Source organism: Camarhynchus parvulus, chromosome 12, assembly GCF_901933205.1.
Source record: "Camarhynchus parvulus chromosome 12, STF_HiC, whole genome shotgun sequence".
Classification (NCBI taxonomy): Eukaryota; Metazoa; Chordata; class Aves; order Passeriformes; family Thraupidae; genus Camarhynchus; species Camarhynchus parvulus.
Window position 1 is genome coordinate 1,819,992 of NC_044582.1, and position 22,551 is coordinate 1,842,542.

General features: G+C 42.2%; 1 protein-coding gene across 2 annotated transcripts; it reads left to right on the forward strand.

Moving 5' to 3' along the window:
• Positions 1-2,337: 2,337 nt before the first annotated feature.
• Positions 2,338-20,888, forward strand: TAMM41 (TAM41 mitochondrial translocator assembly and maintenance homolog). 2 transcript variants are annotated; one of them, XM_030957020.1, is made up of 9 exons: positions 2,338-2,523; positions 3,341-3,520; positions 4,810-4,902; positions 7,211-7,361; positions 9,466-9,611; positions 11,635-11,800; positions 13,806-13,868; positions 19,698-19,789; positions 20,132-20,886. In XM_030957020.1, the coding sequence occupies exons 1-8, from the start codon at positions 2,386-2,388 to the stop codon at positions 19,772-19,774; spliced, it is 1,014 nt and encodes a 337-aa protein (XP_030812880.1). In that variant the 5' UTR covers positions 2,338-2,385; the 3' UTR covers positions 19,775-19,789; positions 20,132-20,886. The 2 variants fall into 2 exon arrangements, with proteins under 2 accessions (XP_030812880.1, XP_030812879.1); XM_030957019.1 differs by having other exon boundaries at positions 19,698-20,888.
• Positions 20,889-22,551: the final 1,663 nt, after the last annotated feature.

Consider the following 22,551-nt stretch of genomic DNA (forward strand, 5'->3'; position numbering starts at 1 on the left):
TGTCACCAAAATGTTTCTGTAAAGTTAGATCATTCTGTAAAAAGTAATGCAAAATCTTTGGCTAACCTAAGAAACAGGAAAAAACTTAAAATGTAAGCTGAACAAGTCTGCTGTTTTTTATATTGTGTGCCATGAAGTATTTAAATAATAATTATTAATTATAGGTAATATATATTGATGTAGCATTTAATATCAATGTGTTATTAATACCTTTAATAACTAAAATACTTTTACTAAAGAAAGAACAAGGTCCATGATCTGACTTATGAGCGGTTAAATCAGTTCAGAGACATTACTGGGCGCTGAATCACAATCCTGGGGGAGAACAAAAGTCTCCAAACCCCAGCCATAATTGCACCTTTGGGACCTTATTATTCAGAATAATAAAAATTCATTAGCTATAATGTGGTTATTTCTAATATAAATACATTCCTCCTAGCATGCTATTTCTCCTCTGAAAGTGAATATTCAGAAGGGTCTCTCTGGCTGCATCATTTGATGTAGAAAACTCAGAAAAGTAGAGCTCTGGTGCAGTTTTATGGTGGAACCTGCCTCACATCATTAAAGTTTTACATGGTTTGCTAGTACAGGATTGTTGTCTTCCTTCAGGCACTCTCTCCCAAAATTCCCACATTTATCATATGTTTATCTGTCTTCAGAATAATAATTGTACAGATGGTGACTTAGCTGTGGATATCAAACTTTCTTGGGTGTAACAAAGTTACAGAACATTTCATATTTGTTTTCATCAGATACTATGAGCCCAATGATGTCTACAAATCTTACTGTGTTTGGAATTTAGTGAGAGCATAAATTTATCTCTGACTGCCAGCCTTCCCTCAGACCTCAGGTAGAGAATTTTGAAATCCATAAACCACAGGAAGATAAAATGTGATTTTTGGGTACCAGATGCAGGGAAGTGTAAAATCATGAGGGAACAAGACACGCTGCAATTTCATGAGGCCCATTTATACATTTAGCACTCACACAGAGCCCAGACAGATTTATTGTGTAGGACTTGAACGTTCAAACCAAGGCAGGCTCAGCACGAGGAGAGCGTGAGACAGCCCTGAGCACAGCCACGATGATTAAATGCTGTGGGTTTGTGTTTGTGTTCCCCGGGGGATGTGTGAAGAACTGGAACGCCGGCAACAAGTCCTGAGGAAAGCCTCGGAAGAGAATGAAATATGAATTTAAAAAAAATAATAAAATAAAAAGAAAGAGGAGGAAAAACAATCGAAGAACGGGTGCAGAATTGTGATGACCTAAAAAAATTAAGATGAAGCAGCGGTGGGGGGAAGACTAAATGCTAGGCGCACATGGTGAGCATCACCTCACTGTGCTTGTTTTGGTGGGACAGCACAGCTCAGGGGAACCCTGAGGGGACAGTGAGGGGACATTCAGGGAAGCCTGAAGGGACTGTGAGGGGACAGTGAGGGAACCTTCAGGGAAGCCTGAAGAGGCCATGAAGGGACAGTGAGGGGACCTTCAAAGAAGCCTGAAGGGACTGTGAGGGGAAAATGAGGGGACATTCGGGGTACCCTGTGGGGAGCACTGAGGGGCCCATGAGGGGACAGTGAGGGGACCCTGAGGGGACAGTGAAAGGACTATCAGAGAAGCTGAAGGAACCATAAATGGATAGTGAGGGGACCCTGAGGGGACAGTGAGAGGATCTTCAGAGAAGCCTGAAGGAGCCATGAAGAGACAGTGAGGGACCCTGAGGGGATGCAGGGGGTACCCCATGAGGAACACTGCGAGGACCCTCAGGGAAACCTGAATGGACCCTGAGGGGACCATGAGGGAAGCCTAAAGAGTCCATGAGGGGACAGTGAGGGGACCCTGGGGGTACTCTGTGAGGAGCACTGAGGAGACCATCAGGGAAGCCTGAAGGGACCATGAGGGGACCCTGAGGCCAGCGCTGAGGGGAGCCTGAGTGGAGCACTGAGGGGACACTGAGAGGAGCACTGAGGGGACAATGAGGGGGCAATGAGGGGACACTGAGTGGAGCACAAAGAAGACCCTGAGGGAAGCACTGAGGGTATGCTGAGTGGAGCGCCGAGGGGATACTGGGCACTGAGGGGACGCTGAGGGGACAGTGAGAGGGCAATGAGGGGACACTGAGCATTGAGGGTAACATGAGTGGAGCACCGAGGGGACGCTGAGCACCGAGGGGACGCTGAGCACGAACGGGACGCGGAGCGAGTCCCCGCGAGCTTCCCCCGACCGGCCCAGCCCCTGCGTTGCGGCCATGCCCAGGCCGGGCTGCAGGGGGCGCAGCGCGGCGCGGCCGCTCCCCGCCGCGGCCTCTCCTCCCACCGCCGGTGGGCGGGAGCGCCGGGCCGGGCCAGGCCGGGCGGGCCCGGGGCCGGGGCCGGGGCCGGGGCCATGGCGCTGCCCGTGCTGTCCAGCTCGGCCGTGAAGTTCCGCCGGGTGCTGGCGCACTTCCCGCAGGAGCTCAGCCTGGCCTTCGCCTACGGCTCCGGGGTGTTCCGGCAGGCGGGGGCCTCGGCCGAGCACGGCGAGGTGAGCGCTCGGGCCCCGCGGCGTTCCGCGCCCCGGAGCCGCTCCGGCCCTGCGGCTGTGAACGGCGAGGGGCAGCGATCCCAAACGCCAGGGAATGGCGAGGGGTGGGTGTCCGGGCCGAGCCCAGGGCGGTCCCGGCAGTGGGGCTGGCATTGTGGGGGCTCGGGGTCCCTCTCAGCCCGGTATGTATCGAATTTGTGTGCCAGGTTGTTTATCTCTGCTTTTAGAGTTACTGCATCTCGTCCAACTGCTGTGCACCGTATGAGGGGAATTTCAAATCTATTGCCGCACTGAAATGGCAGTCTGAGGAGCTTCCTCATCTTCTGAGGGCCAACAGCTTGGAAAGAATTTTTATTTTTTGGGTTTTGTTGAGAAAAGCAAAGGAATACACTACAAAGGAATATCCTAGAAATGCAGTTCCTTGCTGCCAGCTCTCGGGTGGTGCCTTTATCTGCCCACATTCCCCCATTCATGGCCAAAAAGTGCTGTTCGTTAGCACTGTGGACTGTTCCACTGAGCTGTGGTTAGGGTGGTGAACATCTCACACCTGCTCCCCTGTTCTGAAGGGTTGAAATTTGGTATTGGCCAGGACAGGAAAATTTTGGACTGTCTGATATACTTGACAATAAACATACAACTTCACTGGAACTTTTGAAATGTATCTGACATTAATGCTTGTGGTTTGGGTTTTATTTTTATTTTTTTACTCCTGAAAAATATTTAGCTGGACATTTGATACTGTGCATATCTTAAATTATCATGATAACATAGGTTCTTCTTGACATTTAAACCCCACCACTTCTCTTGTCATCCTCAGACAAATATGCTGGACTTCGTGTTTGCTGTTGATGATGTTGTGACCTGGCATATGACAAACTTGTCAAAGAACAGGAGTCATTATTCCTTCCTTAAATTTTTTGGGCCCAAAAAGATAAGTACCATACAGGGATATGGAGCAGGAATTTACTACAACACCTTAGTGCCATGCAATGGCAGGGTAAGTACAAGCAGTCTGAGTGAATGAAGTCAAATATTTATGTCTGTGAAGTATTAAAATGATTAGCTTAAAGCAGATTTCAGGAAGCAAATATTGCAGATTGTAACTGTAGATTAACTCGTGGTATCTTCAATATTTATGTCTCAAACTGCTTCACTAACAGCATTTTAATTAAAAAGCAAACGGAGCAGCCTGTCTTGCACCTTAGAAGTGTGAGCAGTGTTTGGAACTTAGAGGTAAAGCATTTCAGGCACTGGATTTATATTCCTTATTGCTTTCTGTCTGCCACTTTTGGTAGTGCTTCATTTCAGCAGTTGACCATGTAGTAACAGCAAAGTGGGCTGTTGGATATAAAATGCAAGTTACAACAGCGAGTTGGAATTGACATTTGTGTTATTTAGTGCTTCATATCCTGACCTGTGAGGCTTGGGTGTAATCAGTAATTCTGGTGAGTGGTTCTTGTCCAGCAGTCGTGTTCCTGCACCTGTGTGGTTGGTAAGAAGGAGTGAGGGAAACACTGTCAGTCTGGCTGTTCTTGTCACTCTATGAGATTTTGGGGTTTAAACCTTATTTTGATGTAAAAAGGGATTTGGGATTTCATTTGAAGGACCAGTGGTGTTTGCCATGACATTGTGTTCCTGGCTCTTCATGCCCTGCTCTTATGTTCTAATGACTCAGTCATATCACAGCCTGTGGTCCTTTGGTATCCAGAAATTCTGGAGCTGCCTGCCTTGCTGTGGGGATAATCTTTGGAAATTCAGCTACAGCAGGTTGGTAACAAACTGTGGAAAGTCCAGTTACATAAAATAAGCTGCAAAATCACAATTTTTTTTTCTTAAAGAAAAAGAGCAAAAGAAAAAACTCCTTAAAACACACTCCACCTCCCAATAACAGGATATAAGACTCTGACAAACTATTGCTTGAGTATTTTAAAATATTTTTAATAAATATAAATTTTTAACGATATTTTTGATATCATAAAGGCTAATCTGGATTATTCCAGTTTTTGTAATATTTGGCTGCTGACTTTATTGCAGCTTTGATTCTAGAAAGGATCTTAGTTTCATGCATTCCATTTTCTCTCTGAAGAAGTTGGAATGTCAATAGGAGGGAGATTTTTCTTTTACCTTGTGTGTTAATTAAAACATAAAAATGTTTTCCAGTTTTTTATTGGAGGTCTGTGTGCCTTAGGATTAAGGACAGTTATAGCAAGTAGTAAGTTCCATGTAGGGAAAACAGTGCAGGTATAAGTTTTTTCAAAAGCCTCTATTTTGCTTTGTTTTTTGCAGATGATAAAATATGGAGTAATTAGCACTGATGCCCTGATTGAGGATTTGTTTCACTGGAAAACTCTCTATGTGGCTGGGCGCCTGCAGAAGCCGGTAACTGCTGTTTTCTCTCTGGAAATGTAGGAAATTACAGGGCTGGAAAAGAATCACTTGGGGTTTGAACTTTATCTGTCAGGGATCTGTGCTCAAATAATCTGCCCTGATATAGGGATGTTGCCCCAGAGGGATAATCTCTCAGAGAGGAGGTGAAATGGAGTTCCTAATGATGTTCTGTGGAAAAAGAACCCCTAAAGGGGAGTATATTAATAACAGTCTTCTGCCTGTAGTAAATCTTGAATGACTCTATTAATGCCAAGTCCCTTTAATGTTAAACATATTATTTGCCTTTTATAACAGATTATAGGGGTGGCCAAAATTTAACACAGCTAAAGAATGGAAATCTTTAAGATGAAAGCAGCTTTGCTGTACAGTTACTGTCTGGTTCATAATTGAATGAACCATGGGTTCTGCAGGTTGGTTTTTCTCCTCCATATTTGGACCATAAAAAATAATCTTTGCTTTCCCCCTTGTGCCTGCCTCGTTGTGCTTTCAGCAGGTGGCAGCAGTGCTAAGGGAAAAATTGTTACAAGGGGAAGGGGGAATTGGAGGAGAACTCTCTTCAGGTCTTGGAAGAGAAGTTAATTATGCTTAAGCTAAAAAACTTGGAGTGAAAGTTTGAATAGATTGTCTCAGAGTGCTGGCTTTATCTCCAGAGATGTGTTACAGCATGATCCAGGTTAGAGCAGCTGTTATCTTTGTAAAGGATGAAACTTAATCCATTGAGAAAGATAACTGAAGGGAGAATTCTGGATGGCACTTCAACAGTGAATAGTGAATAGCTGTTTTCAGTGGAACTGCCTTTGCTGCTGCTTTGATTTGTGGCATGGTACAGTGAATATAAATTCTCTGTACTGTGAAAAAGCCTTCCTTCACTGTGGTGCTCTGTCAGATTTACCCCAAGAATCAACATTTATGTTTTACCTGGGGGATAACCATTGCACTCTGACTTCCTAGGAGATTTGCAGCTCTCTAAACCATTGAAAGTGTGTTCATAAATGCTATCAGTGTTTCAGGCATTCACATTTTGAAGCCTACTGTTTTATTTTCTTTCCAAAAAAATCCTGCTTTGTATTAGGGGGGATTTTTAGAAAAGGAGAAGGTTATTCCTTTTGCTTCTCTAAGGCAAGGCTGGTGTCTTCCCTGAGGAGGAATAGCATCTCTGCTGAGTTTTATGTTTTAAAAGGCTCTAACTGTGGTGTCCTTAACATGACCATAACTTGCTGATGTTTCCATGGCAATCCTAAGGTATTGCAGTCACCTGTGTGACTGCTTGGGGTGCCACCACAGATTTTTCTATTCTGCCTTCCCTTAGATTTCCCTGTAGCAACGAGTTAGGAATGTACATCTAAGCGAATTGCTTGATGAGATTTGAGAAAAATCAACAGTACTACCTTCGTTCACAAAGGTGGGGTAGAATAGACAAATATTAAAAAGCTGCCTTTTATAAGCAAGACAGGATTGCTTAACCAGAACACTTGAAAAAGACAAACTCCCAGCAAGCAGAGATTCCTAGGGGAGGTGTTTCTGGAAGTGCACAGTTATCCATCTCCCAAACCAGCTTCCCTTCATCTGCCAGTGTTTCTGTCTTCAGTTCTTACCAAAGACCTGCTTTTTATTCCAGTGTATTTCCATACCCTAGGTGATTGGATTCTCTAGTTGGTCTTGAACAGTTTCAATGTTTCCTAAAAATAATAACTTCTAGTGGCAGGTAGAGGCATTCAAGTGATCTGCTCCTCATGGGTAAGTGAAGATCCCCTCGAGTTCACATTCTGCTCATGCAAAGTGCAAAAATAAAACCCTGCTTCCTCTAGGACAGCCCCTGGCTGAGAAACTGCTTGAAGCATTTGATAGGGGAGTCCTCTATTAAAAAAATAAAAAGGCATGAAGATGAATAAGAAAACTTAATTCTGTCTGGTGTTCTGTTCTCTTTTAGTATAGTCTTTTTTCTTACTGCACAATCACACATCTGTTGATGCATTCATATTTCCTGTTCTGATTAATCTTAAATTCACAAGTATGAAAAGGTGACTAGCTCTTCAGAGATTAGTTCATGTCTGGTGCATATAGCACTTCCAAGCCAGTGTGTGAAAACAGCTTTTTCTAGCAGAGTGTTAATTCTTAAAATCACATTCTTTTCTCTCACATGGTGGGGACACTCTAGTACTTGTTGTACCATGCTAGTAAGGTCTACTCTTAAATTAATTTCTTACTGAACCTGGCATGAAAAATAAATAACATTTCTAGCTCCAGCTCCAGTAGCACTTTGCTGAGATCTTGCTTCCAAATGGCTCTGCTTTTCCAGGTGAAAATCCTGGCCCAGAATGAGAACAGCAGGCTGCAAGCTGCTCTTGTCAGCAACCTGAAGAGTGCAGTGATAGCATCCTTCCTTATGCTGCCAGAGAGCTTCTCTGAAGAGGACCTTTACCTGCAGATTGCTGGGCTTTCCTACTCTGGTGAGTGTGGGGGTCTCAGGTGGCTGAGAAGAGCTGCAGTTGGAGTCTCATGTGTGATCAGTCATCCCCCTTCTTGCTTTGGGCCTGCAGTGTTGCATGCACCAAGAATTCTCCCTGAATGTGGTTATGTAACAGCTCCAGTAATTGGGTTTATTCACAGGAAATAGGTGCAGCTGCCTCAGCAACGCTGCCTGTACCTGCTTGGTTTATGAGCTGCTCAGTGTGAGTGATTGGATATGATGAAATAATGGGGGTTCTCTCCTGTTTGCATGGATTGTGTTTTGGTGGAATGTTTCAAAACCTTGGGAAAAAATTTTTTCTTTGCGCTCAGTGCAGTGTTGAGTCATCTGATAGTGTGACTCATAGCTTGTCATCTCTTTTTGAGTGTGCCGTGTTTAAGGCTCTTACTTAGTTAACTTAAAAGATCCTGATTATGATTCTTTGATTTACATTTAACGCTCCTGGTTGGTATTTGTTGAGTTTCTTTTTTTTAGGAAATTGGTAAGGAAAAATATTGAAAAAACTGCTGGAAATGGTCTTTCAATACAAGATGTAATTGTTACAGTTTAACTCAGCAGTGCTTTTTAAATGTTGACATCCTTACTGGAATTACTATGAAGGAGCTTGGTTGGAGTTGTGCTTTACACAGCACTTCCTTGGCTCATACAGAAATGCAGTTTTGGCTTTTAAAGGGAGCACAGGGGGGTCTAAGCTACAGCTTGGCTGTACTGAGGAGTGTCACTGTTTTATGTAACACTTCCCAGGGCAGTTCAGATTGCAGCTTGCTTCTCCATAGCAGTTCTCTCCTGAAGTGTTGCCTGTTCTAAAGCACCAGGAGGGAGGGTGCTGACAGTGGGATTGCTCATCTGCCCACCTGAAACCTGCCCAGCACTGGCTCTGGATTCTTGCTGGGCACCACTGACCAAGATGCTTTTTATTTACTCTTTGGAACAGTACAATTAAACAAAAATCAGTAAAATGCTGAGACTGGCTGTGCTGTGTGAGCAAAGCTGAAGCAGCACAGCTCCCAGCTGGGAGTGTACAAGGAAAAGGCTGCTTGTGGATATTTATTTTGCTGCCATTTCGTTAAGTCTTTCAGAGGCTGTACTAGTAGACAAAATTGATTTTATGTGTTACTCTAGTCAGTCTCCTAGGAGACTGCTGAGAAGAGTTGCTAATGCTTTAATTTAGAAAATGTTTATCTTTTATTTTCTCCTGCATTTTTTGAGAGCACTGAGTCAGTACCATTTATATGCGAAGTGTTTGTTTTGTGGCTCGGCATAAACTGAAATAAACTAAGGAAGGCTAGCAAGTTGGCACCTTTCAACAACATTTATCTCCTGAATGTGGGAAGTGGGAAAAAGAATTGATTCAGAATTCTGGTTGTTGATACAAGCTACACTGAGCATCCAACTCCTGGCTGGAAACCCAGCAAGCAGCCAGGCTGGTACCTAACAGAGGTAGTGGAATGCTTTCATACAGACTGACTGGCTTTTCATTTGTTCTCTTTGAAACTTCTCAGTCATGTATCTGAAAAGCAAGTGTAAAGGCCAGTAATGTAACAGTGGTGTTAAAAGGAATTGCTTTTTGGAACTACTGACACAATACATGGCTAAGAGAAAAAGTGATCCAGTGATCTTACAGTGACTGCTGTTAGCTGAACTCCAGGTACTGCCCTTAGAGTGCAGAAACAATGCAAATTATTACCTCTCAAATTGGAAAATTTAAACTCATTTGCTTGTGGAAACAGAGTATGAGGACTGGGCAATTTGTTAGTAATTGTTGAGACTGAGGTTATGTTTGCAAAGACTGTAATGTTACTTGGCAGCTGGAATTATTTTGTTTCCATGTGAAGATGTGGACAAGTAGGCTGATGACATTGTATCAGAGGCTACATAACAAAATGTGCCTTCAAGGACATTTTTCTATGCTTGAATAGTTTTTTTTGACTCTTAGAAGATGATTATTGTGTATTATATTGGCATACATAATATTGGAGAGTAGAGATTTAGATGACAGCTCTGTACTATGTTGATTTCTACTATACTCTCCTTCATGTTTTTGGGGTTTTCCTAATGGCTTAACTCTCTCTTTTCCTGCCTAGGTGATTTCAGAATGATAATAGGAGAAGACAGATTCAAAGTGCAGAACATAGTGAAGCCCAACATTGCCCATTTCCAGAAGCTGTACAGTACCATACTCCAAGGCTGCCCTCAAGTGGTGTACAAGCACCAGCTGGGAAGGCTCGAGGCAAGTGTTCTCCTTTAAACAGCTTTCAAACAAGTGCTTCAGCACTGACAGAAGGCAGGGATTATGCCATGCACCAGGAGAGCAGTTGTAGGCTCTGTGCTTGCTGTTTGTTGTGTTTCTGTTGTTTGGTTAATTCTGCAGCCAGCAGACTTGCCTTAAATACCAGGTTTTTCATATGGAGGAGCTACTGCTCATTTTCTCTGAGTACGAGCACAGAATAGACCCCAGCAAGGGAACCAGAGCAGTAAAACGTGTGTTCTAATGGATTCCACATGGAAATGACAGGCTAGGAAGTGAGGAATCAACAGATGGTTTGTGTTAGAGGGATGAGGCTGTAACTCAGAGGTGCAACTCTCTGCAATCAAAAACTGCATCTCACAAAAAACCTCCTCAAGTTCCAGCTATGAAGATCACCTTACTAAATCCAACTGAAATTCTTGCATTAATACCCATACAAAACCATCTTTCCGTCACTTTTTTGGGAAATCCAAAGCGATCAATGTCTTGAATTCCATTTTTGTGGTGTAACATTGCAGTTAGGGGAGAGATGCCACAGTCAGTAGCAATTTTCCCTTTTGTAATATTCAAGTGGGATATAAACTTCATGGTGAAGTCACAAATAGCACCACTTGTCTCATGGATGTGGGCTTCTCTTTATCCTCAAGCCTTGGTAATTCTGTCCCAAATGCCACCTTTTAGGATGTGTCTTTGTTAGAAATTCATTTAATTGCAGTTTTGAGTGCAGTAAACAATTTCACTGCAATGCTTTGGGGTAAAATACAGGCAAACCTGTATTATCCTGCAGCTGTCTCCATGTTTTCTTATTGCTTGTGAACAGTTTGGTGGAAGCAATATTTAAATGAATTTGGGAAAGAATTAGTAATGCTTCTTTCAAGAAAAAAATCCTGTAAACAAATCCTGGTAGCATACTGCAAATTTATTGCTGGATAATAAATCTCTCCACAATCCCATAACAGTCATCAAGACTGCTTCAAATCAACAGCAAAATGAGGGCATTTAATCAAGCAAGTGTTTAATACTTTATTGCTCACACCTTCCTGTGCTTACTGGCAGTTCCTGCCCAGCCTGGGGTGGCTGAGTGCTGCTGGGGGTGCAGTTAACAGAATGGAACCCCTTCTCCAGGAGATGCAGAGCTACAGAGAGAATTCCTTCCTCAGGGGTCCCTCAGCAGCAGGGGAGGCAGAGCCCAGCCCTGAGCTCTGGTTGAGGCACAGATTCCTCCCACACAGAGCTCAGAGCTGCTCCCTCTCGCTGCCTCTGCAGTTGTGGCTGACTCATCTGGAGATCATTTTCTCCACACTGGCAAAAGGGAGTGGAGAGGGCAATCAGACTCCTGTCTGATGTCTCCATGAAGTGGCTAAAACCTTGTGTGGGAGTAATGGAGCTCTTCAGATTTTCCTCCTCTTTTGGAGAGCTCTGCCCCATCGTGCATTGCATTTTGGAGAAATCTGTCCAGGCCTGCACGTTGGTATCATTGTATTCAAAAAAGGCTCCTTGGATTTCTGTTTTAGATTGCAAAATGTGGGATGAATGTTTTCTTCAAATTATACAAACCAGATGTGGTTTGGAGTTTAAAGCAGAGAAAATGGTTTTCTAGCTAAACTTGAAGTGTGTGTGTGTCTGCAGTTTGATTATGTTCAGGCAGAAGAAACTCAGCTGAGGGGTCTCTGGGGAGCTTTTTTTTATTGTCCTGTACTTATGTTTCCAGAGGAAATTGGATACAACAGAAATGATACAGTTTCAATGAACATTTACTTGCAGACACAGCAAGATCATGTGTGTCTTCCTTTGAATAAAAACCCTTGCACTGACTCATTCTTCAAGTTGAAAGCTGAGATGCTGCATTTCCCTGTTCTTGGGAAGTTTTTATTACCATTATCAAGGACCTTTTCTAGTGAAATGCATCAGGTTCTGTGAGATTTATCAGAGGTCAATTTTCTAACTTCTTAAAAAAAAAAAAGAGAACTGAATGTTTTTAATGTCTTACTTTTATTACATTCAGATTGATAAAAGTCCAGAAGGTCAGTTTACACAACTTATGGCTTTGCCAAAGACTCTGCAACAAAAGATAACTGCTCTGGTAAACCCTCCTGGAAAGAACAGAGACGTGGAAGAAATTTTACTGCAAGTTGCCCATGACCCTGACTGTGGATATCTGGTGCATCAAGGTAGGTGTCTGTAATCTCCTTTAAGACATGATAGATACACAGGTCTATTGTATATGTTCTCCTGTTTCAGGTGGGTTAAAGAGAAGGGCGAGTTAAAGAGAAGGGTGAAAAAAATCCAGGAGATAATCATGAAATACATTCCTGAAAGCCTGAGTTTGGATATGATTGCAGACAGGTTATCTAAAATATTATCAATAGCATTGATACATACAGAAAGATGTGTTTTGGTTTGGATCCTGAAAGAGGCAGAATTTAAGGGATAATAGTGTGGCCTGCTTAGATCACCTAACTCTGGTGCTTCCATTTTCAGGCAAAACTTCATCAAAATACTGAGCTTTCTATCCTCCCAGTCAGAGATTGCAAGGCTGAGGTAATTTTCTGACTTGCTGACATTTCCCTTGGCAGTCATGGTGGTTAGCCCAGACATGTGAGCCCTGGCAGAGAGCTCCAGCTGGAGGGAAAAGGCTGAGGTGCTTCTCATCAGCACAACTGCTCTGAGGCACCATTATGTCATATGAGCAAGTTAAAGCTGATGCTACAGACACCAGTGCTCTGCTACACTGCAGGAAAATGAAAAAGTTTAGTACTTGGGGTCCTTTGTGCATTTGAAGAACCTGGCACATTTTCTGTTCCAGGTTGTAAATTCTGCAAGCTCCCTGAGCACAGCAAAAATTCCCAAGAAACCTGGGAGCCACTGGACACTAACCAGGGAGTTGAGGGAGCTCTCAGCCTGATTTCTGTGGGGCAAGTAAAGCTCCTGGGTGCTGCAGTTCTCCATGGACAGCCTGGGATGAGCTGCACCTGGACATGGAGCTGTTCAGCTTTTCTTGGGCTGGGCTGGAGCAGAAAGGGCTGAAAACTGGGTCTGGGAGCAGGAGCAGTGTTTGAGCTGCACACAGAGCTCTGATGGTGCTGTGCTTGTATTTCTGTAGCAGACTGGACACATCTTCTCAGCCCTGCACTTTAAACTCTTAGGAGAACACATCAAGATATTCTTTCACTTTTGTGACCAAAGCATTTTCCTAATTTATCAGTCTGGGTAAAGGCCAGGCCAAGCCATTTGGGAATCCTACAAGACAGAGCTGATTACTCAAGTTGGATTGTGTTGTCCCAAGATACTCTGCTGCATCAACACAATTCCTTTCTCTTCCCTATTCCTACCCCTCAAATGATTTTACAGTGGAATATTGTATCCTTACTTACACATGGATTGTGCTAAGCTTTGTTCTTCAGTATGGAAGCAGGATTTAATAATATTTGAAATTACATCCTATGGTCAATGCAGAATGTGTCAGTTTGGAAGATTAGCTCTGAGGCTGCTGCAGCTCTGCATTTCTTTCAAGTATTTAGTCATGTGAGTAGTTTTGTACCTATCAGTATGCTTTTATATGAGTTTGAACAAATATAACTTCATAGTTCTGAAAAAAAATTAAGATTTTTTTACACTGTTCTGTTAAGAACCCCTGGACAATGACAACTGAATGTGCCACAGTGCAAAGTGGTAAACAAGCCTTATCTCCAGCAGCTGTAATTTAGGAAAGCCAGGGAAGAGCTGCACCATAGAGGTATCTCTGCTTGATCAGAGAAGTGCCAAATCCCAATTTCATGTTGAAGTAAACAGGGAGGATCATTTGTTCTGCTCTAGAATGTTAATTTACCAGCACTTAGATGAAACAACTCTGAATCCTTCGTGGTTAATCATCTTAGCAGAGAGCTAATGAGAACACTAAATAAATGGGTTTGATCAATTCCTACTGCTTGTTGTCTGTTTTAATACTGATTTGGGATTTTTTCTGTATGTTACACATAAAATAAAATAGTTTAGGGAACACTTTTAATTAGTATGAAAAAGCAGAGCAAACCCAAATTTTCTCAGTGTATGTTTTACTTTCAGGCTGGCTTGATTGTATAAATGGAACAATATTTAACTTGTGCATGGTGGAGGGGAAAAGAATCCCCACACAAGTGCTGGATGGGTAACATCTGTGTGCTTTTCCCTCTGCAGGCATTTCAGCAATTGTGAGATCCTCCAGTGTAGTGCAGAGTGCTAAAACCATCCTGACAGCTGGTAAGAATGTGTGGGGTTTCTGTCAATGTGGGCCTGCTGATTTCACACAGCAAAAACGACAGGGCCCCAAGACTGTCTTCTTACAGGAGTTGAAAGAATAAATTTTTTGTGTGTTTCACTAAAAGTCCCTGGAATATAAAAGCAGCATTTAAAGCAGAGGCTTTCTTGCAAAATTATAAAATACTGAAAGGGACTGGAGTCTCTGTGACTCTTACATAAACACACCAAACAACAACATCAGCTTTCATTTTCTCTGTTCTGGAGCTGTGCAGAGGAGATTTTGTGGAGCAAAAGAATTGGAAGGGAGGGGTTAAAACCAGTGTTATTGCTGTTGAATTCAAGTTATTCCCTTGAATTCAAGGTGTCCCAGAGCTGGGTAAGTGCAGGAGTAGAAATGGTTAAACTGTGGGGTTATAAATCACCTCTGAGGCTCTTTAGCTCCCCTTGTGTGTCATGCAGTCAGTCACTGACACTTTGGGGGGTCCTCATGGATCTTTGAATAACACTTGGCGTTTTTATCTTCATTTTTTTATCATTTTAGCATCATTTTATTATCATTTTTATAATAATTTCATTATCATTTTTTATCATTCTGCTTCGTGCACCTGGAATCAGTTCTTTGGGAAATGTCTCTATTTCCTTTGGTCTTAACTGCTTTTTGCTTTGTGTGTAGTGGCTTTTTTCTCTTTCAAACAAAGTGTAGTTTCCTTCTAATCAGTTATGTGGAGTTGTATGTAAAAACTATTTTCTACTAGTGGTTTTTGTGGTGAAAACATATTTTTGGGATTTGGTTTAGGTAGAGCAAAGCAATTTTGGGCCTTTGCCTCCAGCAAAGCCAAACTTGAGCAAGAATGCCTGGGGAGTGGATTTTTCTTACTTTTTGCATGATTTAGTTTTTTTGGTTTTTTTTTTTAATGTATTTAGACTGGTCTGTCAGAATTTGGTCAAAACCATGAGTGACAGAATTCAGGAGTGAAATTTCACTGCTCAAGGATGTCACCTCAATATTTTTGAGGTGTGATGTTTGTGTGATCTGCCCTGGAATTGAGGAGGGATGGTGTCCATGGCTTTAGAGTTAATTAGCAAAAACCTTTTGCAATTTTAATTCTTTTTTTAATATTTGCCTCCAAACACTTATGACTGAGTTTATATTAAATCTGTCAGTATCTTCTAATGAAGATTTTCTCCCAGTCATGGTTTCTTAATTTCAAATGCATCACTGGGGCAGCATTCCTGGCTGGGCCAGCTCTTGGGGCTCTCCATGTTCATAGGAGACAGAATTTACACAGAGAAAACAGGAATGTGGCTCCTGCATGGAAATATTTGCTCGAGTCAGGCAAGGAATGTGTTTTACAGGAAAGTGTGGAGCTTTAAATTCAGTCCCTAAGGATGCTGCATTTCTTTCTTTATTCTTTTTCCAAATCTTGTGTAATATTCTGGTCCCCTAAGACCTCTTTTCACACTTTCTAGTAGAGACTTTAGGAAAAATATAAGACTCTGACCTTCTGCAGTGCTTATGTCAGAAATAGTAGCTTAAAATAAAAGAATTATGAAAGAGAATAATGAAATCTGTGGCTCCATTGAGCTTTGACTTTTTATTGCTGTTCCTAATAACTGTACAAATACTTTGTAAAGCTTGCAAAAGAATGTTTTCATTCACTGGCCATGACTCTTTTTGAAGTGTTCTAAGGGACACAATCTGGTTTCTTTAGCTGATTATTTTATCTTAACAACACCAGCAAAGGTGAGATGCCTGCTCTGGGCCACAGCATGGCAGTGCAATGTCCAGCATTTCTAAATCCTGTGGTAAATTAGCAATAGCTGTGCTCAGATGCCATGCTGGGTATGAACATTACTGGCAAGGAGCACAAGAAGGAATTTCAACCCATTTAAGAGAACTTTTCTCATCTTTCTCTGCCAATGTGGTTTTCAAGTGGAGCCCCAGCTCTGTGTTTTTGTTTGTTGTTAAATGCCCTATTTAGTTTTTGAAAATGTGCCTGTGTATTTCTCTGAGGCTGTGGTGAGGTTGCCTCTCTGTTTCCCATTAGAGATGGCACCAGGCTTTGATTTGTTTTCCCACATAGCCAGAGCCTGCCTGGGCTTTGGGAACTCACTCTGCAACTCTTATATTTAGCTCCTCTGAAGGAGATGTTGATACTTCTTTAGCTTCTTTCTTCTTTATATTTTACTCAAGGAATGCTGCAAGCTTTGAATTTTTTTTTCTATAAATACAGTCTTACAGCATAAATCATCAATTGAAGCATTTGTCCAAGATACTTTTAGGTTAGTACAAATGTTCTGAAGAGCATTTGTTTTCAAGGATTCATAGATTTTTTTTGAAGGAGCAGGTTTCTTTTGTTCAAGATACTTTTAAGTTAGCACAAATGTTCTGAATAGCATTTGTTTTCAAGGATTTTTTTTTAAGGAGCAGGTTTACATATCAAATATTCGGGTTTTGTGATAACTGCTCTCTTCATCAGCTGCCTGAGCAGATAACTGCTGGCTTCAGTGTAAATATCTGTAAATATGCATATATCTGTGCATGTCACACTACAAATATACAATGATTTGCTCCACATGGCATATATTTTACTCAAGGAATGCTGCAAGCTTTGAATTTTTTTTCTATAAATACACTCTTACAGCATAAATCATCAATTGAAGCATTTGTCCAAGATACTTTTAAATTAGGACAAATGTTCTGAATAGCATTTATTTTCAAAGATTCACAGAGTTTTTTTTTTTTAAAGGAGCAGATTTTGTTTGTTCAAGATACTTTTAAATTAGGACAAATATTCTGAATAGCATTTGTTTTCAAGGATTTTTTTTTAAGGAGCAGGTTTACATATCAAATATTCAGGTTTTGTGATAGCTGCTCTCTTCATCAGTTGTCTGAGCAGATAAAGTCTTGATTCACAGAATATATGTGTCCTGTAGGAGGGATCCATGCAGACAACTCCAAGAGCTACTTGGAACTCTAGTTTGAATTCTAGTTTGAATCCTTACATAGACCTATAGGAATTTTCTGTGATAATTTTCTCCCCAAACAGAAATTTTTAGGTCATAAGAGTCAGAAAACTACCCTGATCCCTGTCTTGGGTGAAAGGCAAAAAAAAATCCAAATCTTTCCTTTTTCTTTCCTTCTGTATTATCAAGCCACACTGTCATCCCTCTGTGTCCCATCACTTTAAGTGTTGTGGTATGACTCGTAGGCAGGAAGAGATGTGCTGCCTTCAGTGTAAATATCTGTAAATATGCATATATCTGTGCATGCCACACTACAAATATATAATGATTTGCTCCACATGACAGCTGTACATCCATGCAAAGGCAATCCTAGCAGGCCACTTTGGGGACTCCCAGGCAAACCCTGTCTTCCAGCACCAACACTTGCAAAGAGCTCAGCGTGGATCCTTAAGTGAAACCAGACACGGCTTGTGTTTACACAAACGCTGTGGGCTCGGTCCCATGTGCATCAGGGCTTTGTTCTGTGTCCTGCAGTGGAAAAATCTGAAGGGGAGGTGGAACCACCGAGTCACAGCTTCAGAGCTGAAGTAAAAGACATTTTCATGTGGTCCAAGTGCTTCAGATTCTGAGAGAACCGTAATTACAGCCATTAACTTTTCCTGCAGCTGTGATTCATCAGCCCGAGGGCTGCTTTGGGGAGCAGCTGAGCTGGATGGACAAACCTGTGCTGGGCAGCGGGGCCAGCAGCTCCTTCCGTGCCCTGGGTGGAGCTCAGAGGGATGGGAGGGATGTGCTGCTGAGCAGGTGGGCTGGCTGAGAGCAGGGATCTGTCTGCCTGCAGCTGAGAGCAGCAGTGATGTCCCTGCAGCTGAGAGCAGCAGTGTCCCTGCAGGATGAGAGCAGGGGTCTGTCTGCCTGCAGCTGAGAGCAGTGATGTCCCTGCAGGCTGGAGCAGCAGTCTCCCTGCAGGCTGACATCAGCAGTGTCCCTGCAGCTGAGAGCAGCAATGCCCTGCAGTGCCTGCACCCTTCCCTGCAGCTGAGAGCAGCAATCTCCCTGCAGCCTGCAGTGCCTGCGCCATTCCCTGCAGTGCCTGCACCATTCCTGCAGTCCTGCAGCAGTGTCCCTGCAGGATGCAGCACCTGCATCATTCCCTGCAGTACTGCAGCAGTGTCTCTGCAGTGCCTGCACCCTTCCCTGCAGCTGAGAACAGCAATCTCCCTGCAGGCTGCAGTGCCTGCACCCTTCCCTGCAGTCCTGCAGCAGCTGTGCTGCAGTGGATCTGCTGCACTGCACTGCACTTTCAGAAGCAGCTGGAATTCACAGGAGTGGCAGAGCAGCAGTTCCTCCCTCAGAGGGGCTGCATCCTGCAGCTTGGGCATTTCCAGAGCCGCACTTACACAGTTTTAACTTTTTTGAACATTTGTGCTGTGCCAGAGCTCAGGCTGGCTTTGTGCTGCTGCAGGAATTGTTGCTCTGTGTGCAATCTCCATGCAGATTTGTCAGGCACTTGAGGATTTACGTGGTTATTTATTTGTTATTTGAGATGCTGCAAAGAAAAGCCTGTCATGACTTCATTAGTGTGCTTGCTTTTGCAAAAACCTGGTAAATATGGAAAAGTTGGAGCTTACATATGGGATGCACATGGGTTTGTCAGTTCAAAACACAGGGATGGATGTTTTCCTACCCAAGGTGAAGTTGAGTTGATTTAAATTGCAGTTGGAGACATGAGAAGTGCAGAGCTGATTCTCTGCAGTCTATTTCTTATCAGAGGCTTCTTACTGTGCCACATTCCTTCAGCAATGAGTGTGCACTTTTCCTTCTGCTGCCAACTCATTTGTCTTCTTGCAACTTGAATTTGAATGCATCTATCACTTAAAATATTATATCTTTAATTGATTTCTTTCTCTCACTTTCCTTTTTCTTGAGGTCTTTCCAAATCAGGTATTAGTATGCCCCCCCCCTCGTTCCCCCAAAAATTAAAGAAATCCAGTGCAGTACATGGCTAAACTTGGGTTGTGGTTCCTTGTTTGTTGCAAATCTTTCCTTGTGTTCTGGGCTGTGATGTTATGTGACTTTTGGCTAAATTCCTTGTGTATTTTTAGTCAGTCTTGTCAGGTGTTCAATTAAATAAACATAGGAAAGATTGTAGTAAATATAATTTACTACACCTTTAGTCTGTGCATGTGTCCAAATTAGAGCTTTTTGTGCAGCACTAAAAAGTTGCCTTTTCAGTTCTGAATTTGTAAGGGTGTGATTAGACTGTGCTGTAATCTGAGCAGTCACTCTGTGTGTTGTTTTGGGTGTATTTGTTTGATTTGGGGTGATTTTTTTTAAACAAAAAAAGAAAAGCAGGTAGCTGCGCTGGCTGGGATCTCAGAACCCCCCTGAAATGCCAAGACTAACAGTGATTTGTTGTAAAAATTATAAATACTCTGTGACTAAATCCAGCAAAAGGCTGTGGGTTTTTACTCTAGGTCTGTAAGAGAACTTCAGAAATTGTTTAACTCCAAGGATACATTTTACACATTTGTGGGAGTCATCCTTAGTCCCATCATATCTAAGACTCATAAATGCTTGGGGGCAACAACTGCTGCTGCTCTGCAAATTGAGATGTCTGCCTTTATTGTATGCCATGGCATGGTATTTACCAGAATTTTGCTCTATTTGCTCTGCTTTGATAGCATTAAAAGTATTTTTGGTGGCATTATTTACTGTGCTCTGCCTGTGACAGGAAGGTTATTTGCATGTCTGCTTGCTGGATTAGGCTGTCATTCCCCCAGGGAAATCCTTCATTTAATGCACTAAGCACCTTCTGCTAAATGTTGAATTTTTTTTCTCTTTTTTCTTCTTTTTTTTTAGGGGCAAAGAAATCTGTGATCTACAGTTTGAAGAAATTATACAAGATGGCAAAGGGAGAGTTAAAGAAGCCATCCTGAGTCTGTACATACTGTGTATGGGTAAATAAATGGTACTTTTTCTCTAAATGTTTTGCAGATGTGACTTTGCATACTTGAGAAGATTACAGTGTATTTAAGTCTGTTCTGATGATTTACATGCCCAATTTTCTTAATGAAATAGAAACTTTTTTAATGGGAGGTTTGTTGGCAATAGGGCAAAGGAATTATACTCTGTAAATACTGAAATGAATTTTCCTGTGTATTTTGAAGAATCCTAAGTAAAAAAAGATTGATTGTACAGATGGATTAAAACACAAAGTGACTAATTTTCTATGTGGTGGTAGCTTTACCCAAAATATCCTCAGAATCTCAAAATGATCAATATCCCAATTTTAGTTCTTTCAGGGATTTCCAGAACTGGAGAATCCATTGAGATTTCAGTAGAGATTTCTGACATTCCTGCCCTGACAGCTTCATCCTTGGAATTCCTCTGAGGATGCTCCCTGTGGCATCTTGAATCCCAAAAACTGCCCCAGTGTGGGAGAGGGAAAAGAGCAGCTTGGCAGGTGTCACATCCTTTAATAAGGATATTTAATAATATTAATAAATAAGGATATTTAATAATAATAAATTTGTGTGCTCCTCTTGTGTGGCTGAGATGGAAAGTGCCCAATTCATGGGCATTGTCACAAGGGCCAGAGTTGGAAGGAAAAATCAGAATTCCATGGATCTCTTTGGGCAGACTTAGGCAGTATTTGTTGTTGGCAAATTTCATCAAAACACTTGAAAATTTGGAATATTATGAACAAAAGCACAGGTTGGTTAATTCTTTGATTATCATTTTTTTCCTTAAAATACTGCCCACAAAGATGAAACTTGAGCTCCCTTTAAATGAGCTAAACCAAAGAGAACTGGAATTTTACATTACTTGGTTGCATTAATCGTGCCATGGAAGAATGGCCATGTCTGGTGCAATAAACTGGGAGGATCTTTTATAAATCAAATATTTTTCACACTGACTCAGGTGGGTTTGCTGATTTGGGAGATTTTCCTTAATAGAAATAAACTCAGGTAAGGTTTCATTTTCCTTGTGAGACTGTCAATGATAAAAATAATTTAATGGTAAAAAAAAAAAAAAGGAAATAAAATGTATCTTTCCTGATCAGCATGTTTGGGTTTTTTCCTTGTGTATTATGTGATCATCAGGGCCATCTCTCAAGCACATGTGATTTAGGAATCTCCCTTTAAAAAATACATTATTGCAGTGAAGTTGTCTGCTGATTGTTTCCAGGGAGAAGTTCAGAGCATAAATTTAAGAAAGACAATAAAAAATACATTGTTGCATGGAATAGGGCTCATACAGACTTGCTTTAATCACAGGGAAACTTTTAAATATTGATTCTTTTTTAATATTTGAGTTTGAAATTTTAATCCAGACTCAGGAAATAGTTACTGTAAAATAGGAAATAAATAACTGGGAAACTTTCTAAGGTCAGAGGCAGGTTCCTCACACTTTGCATTATCCATTGGGGATGGAATGTGTGAAACAAATCCCCTCAAATGTCCCTTTGCTGATGGCACAGCCTTTTTATGGGGGAAAAAAGTGTTTGTATGGCCCTGGCATTCTCTGGCCCTATTAGTAAGAGGCCAAAGTCCCCAGTTTGAAAAGTTTATATTATAAAAAGTGGAACTAGGGGATTTGAGTTACTTTCAGGTAAATCTGGAATTTTTTAATGCTGAAATGCAGTTGCTAGCATTTCAAAGCAGCTTTCTTTTAAAAACCCTTAGCAATACCATTAAAGAAAATGTTCTGAATGCTAAAGCCACACTTAGAGAGTGGGGTTTGGTGTTTCTGAAGGCTGCTGAAATGGGGGCTCAGAGCATGAGAGGGCAGTGACACACCAGGCTGGTGTGGGATGAGCTGGCCTCACTCCCACAGTGAAAGCCCAGGCTCCATCCTGCACCTTGCTGCCTGAGCATTTACCCCAGAAATAATGTTCTTGTGGGGAGAAGGGGAAAAAGTGAAGCACTGCTGGCTGTTTAGCAGCTAATTAACTCTTTTTATGGGCAGCAGATGCTGTGTGGAGTCGGGCCCTGCCCAGCCCTGAGCTGTTTGTCACTGTGCCAGAGGATCCCTCTGTCCCTGCACAGGTGGGACTTTACTGCACTTCCTGTAACATGAGCCGGCTCGGTTTGTCTTGTGTTGCTGGATACTCACTGCAAGGCTCGGTTTGGCTTTATGAACTCTGTGCACAGCAATATAAGAAGTCATTTCTTGCTCTTTGGAGTGAGTTTTGCAAATCCCAGTTCGATAGTTCCCAGTTCCCTCCATCTGTTGATGCACTGCCAGTATCCAAGTCCGTGCACTAAATCTTTGGGAGATGTAAAAAAGTCCTTCCTCCTCATGCATATGGGCTGAAAACTGGATTCTGCTCTGTAAATCATTCATCTTGTGCTTTTTAAGAGTGGCCTACCTTTCCCCTTGGGGCCACTGGTCTTGAATGTATTTATTTTTCTGGCAGAGAGCCACGAATGAATCATAGGCCTGAGCAGCTCGTTGTGAACTCCTCACCATTGTTAAGAGACTACTTGGGGCAGTTGTTACAGAGCTTTGCTATGTGAAACTTTTAAGAGAAGAGAGATTGATTTCAGCCTTGTTAGCTGCTTTTGAAGTCCCCACCAGTTGTGTGGAAATGATTTCTTCTGCTCTTACAGCTGTAATCCACTAAAATAACCGGGGATTGTTGCACGGGAAGCTGGGACATGGGAATATGTTACTGCCTCTTTGTCCTAATGAGGTGTGGTTGTTCTTTCAC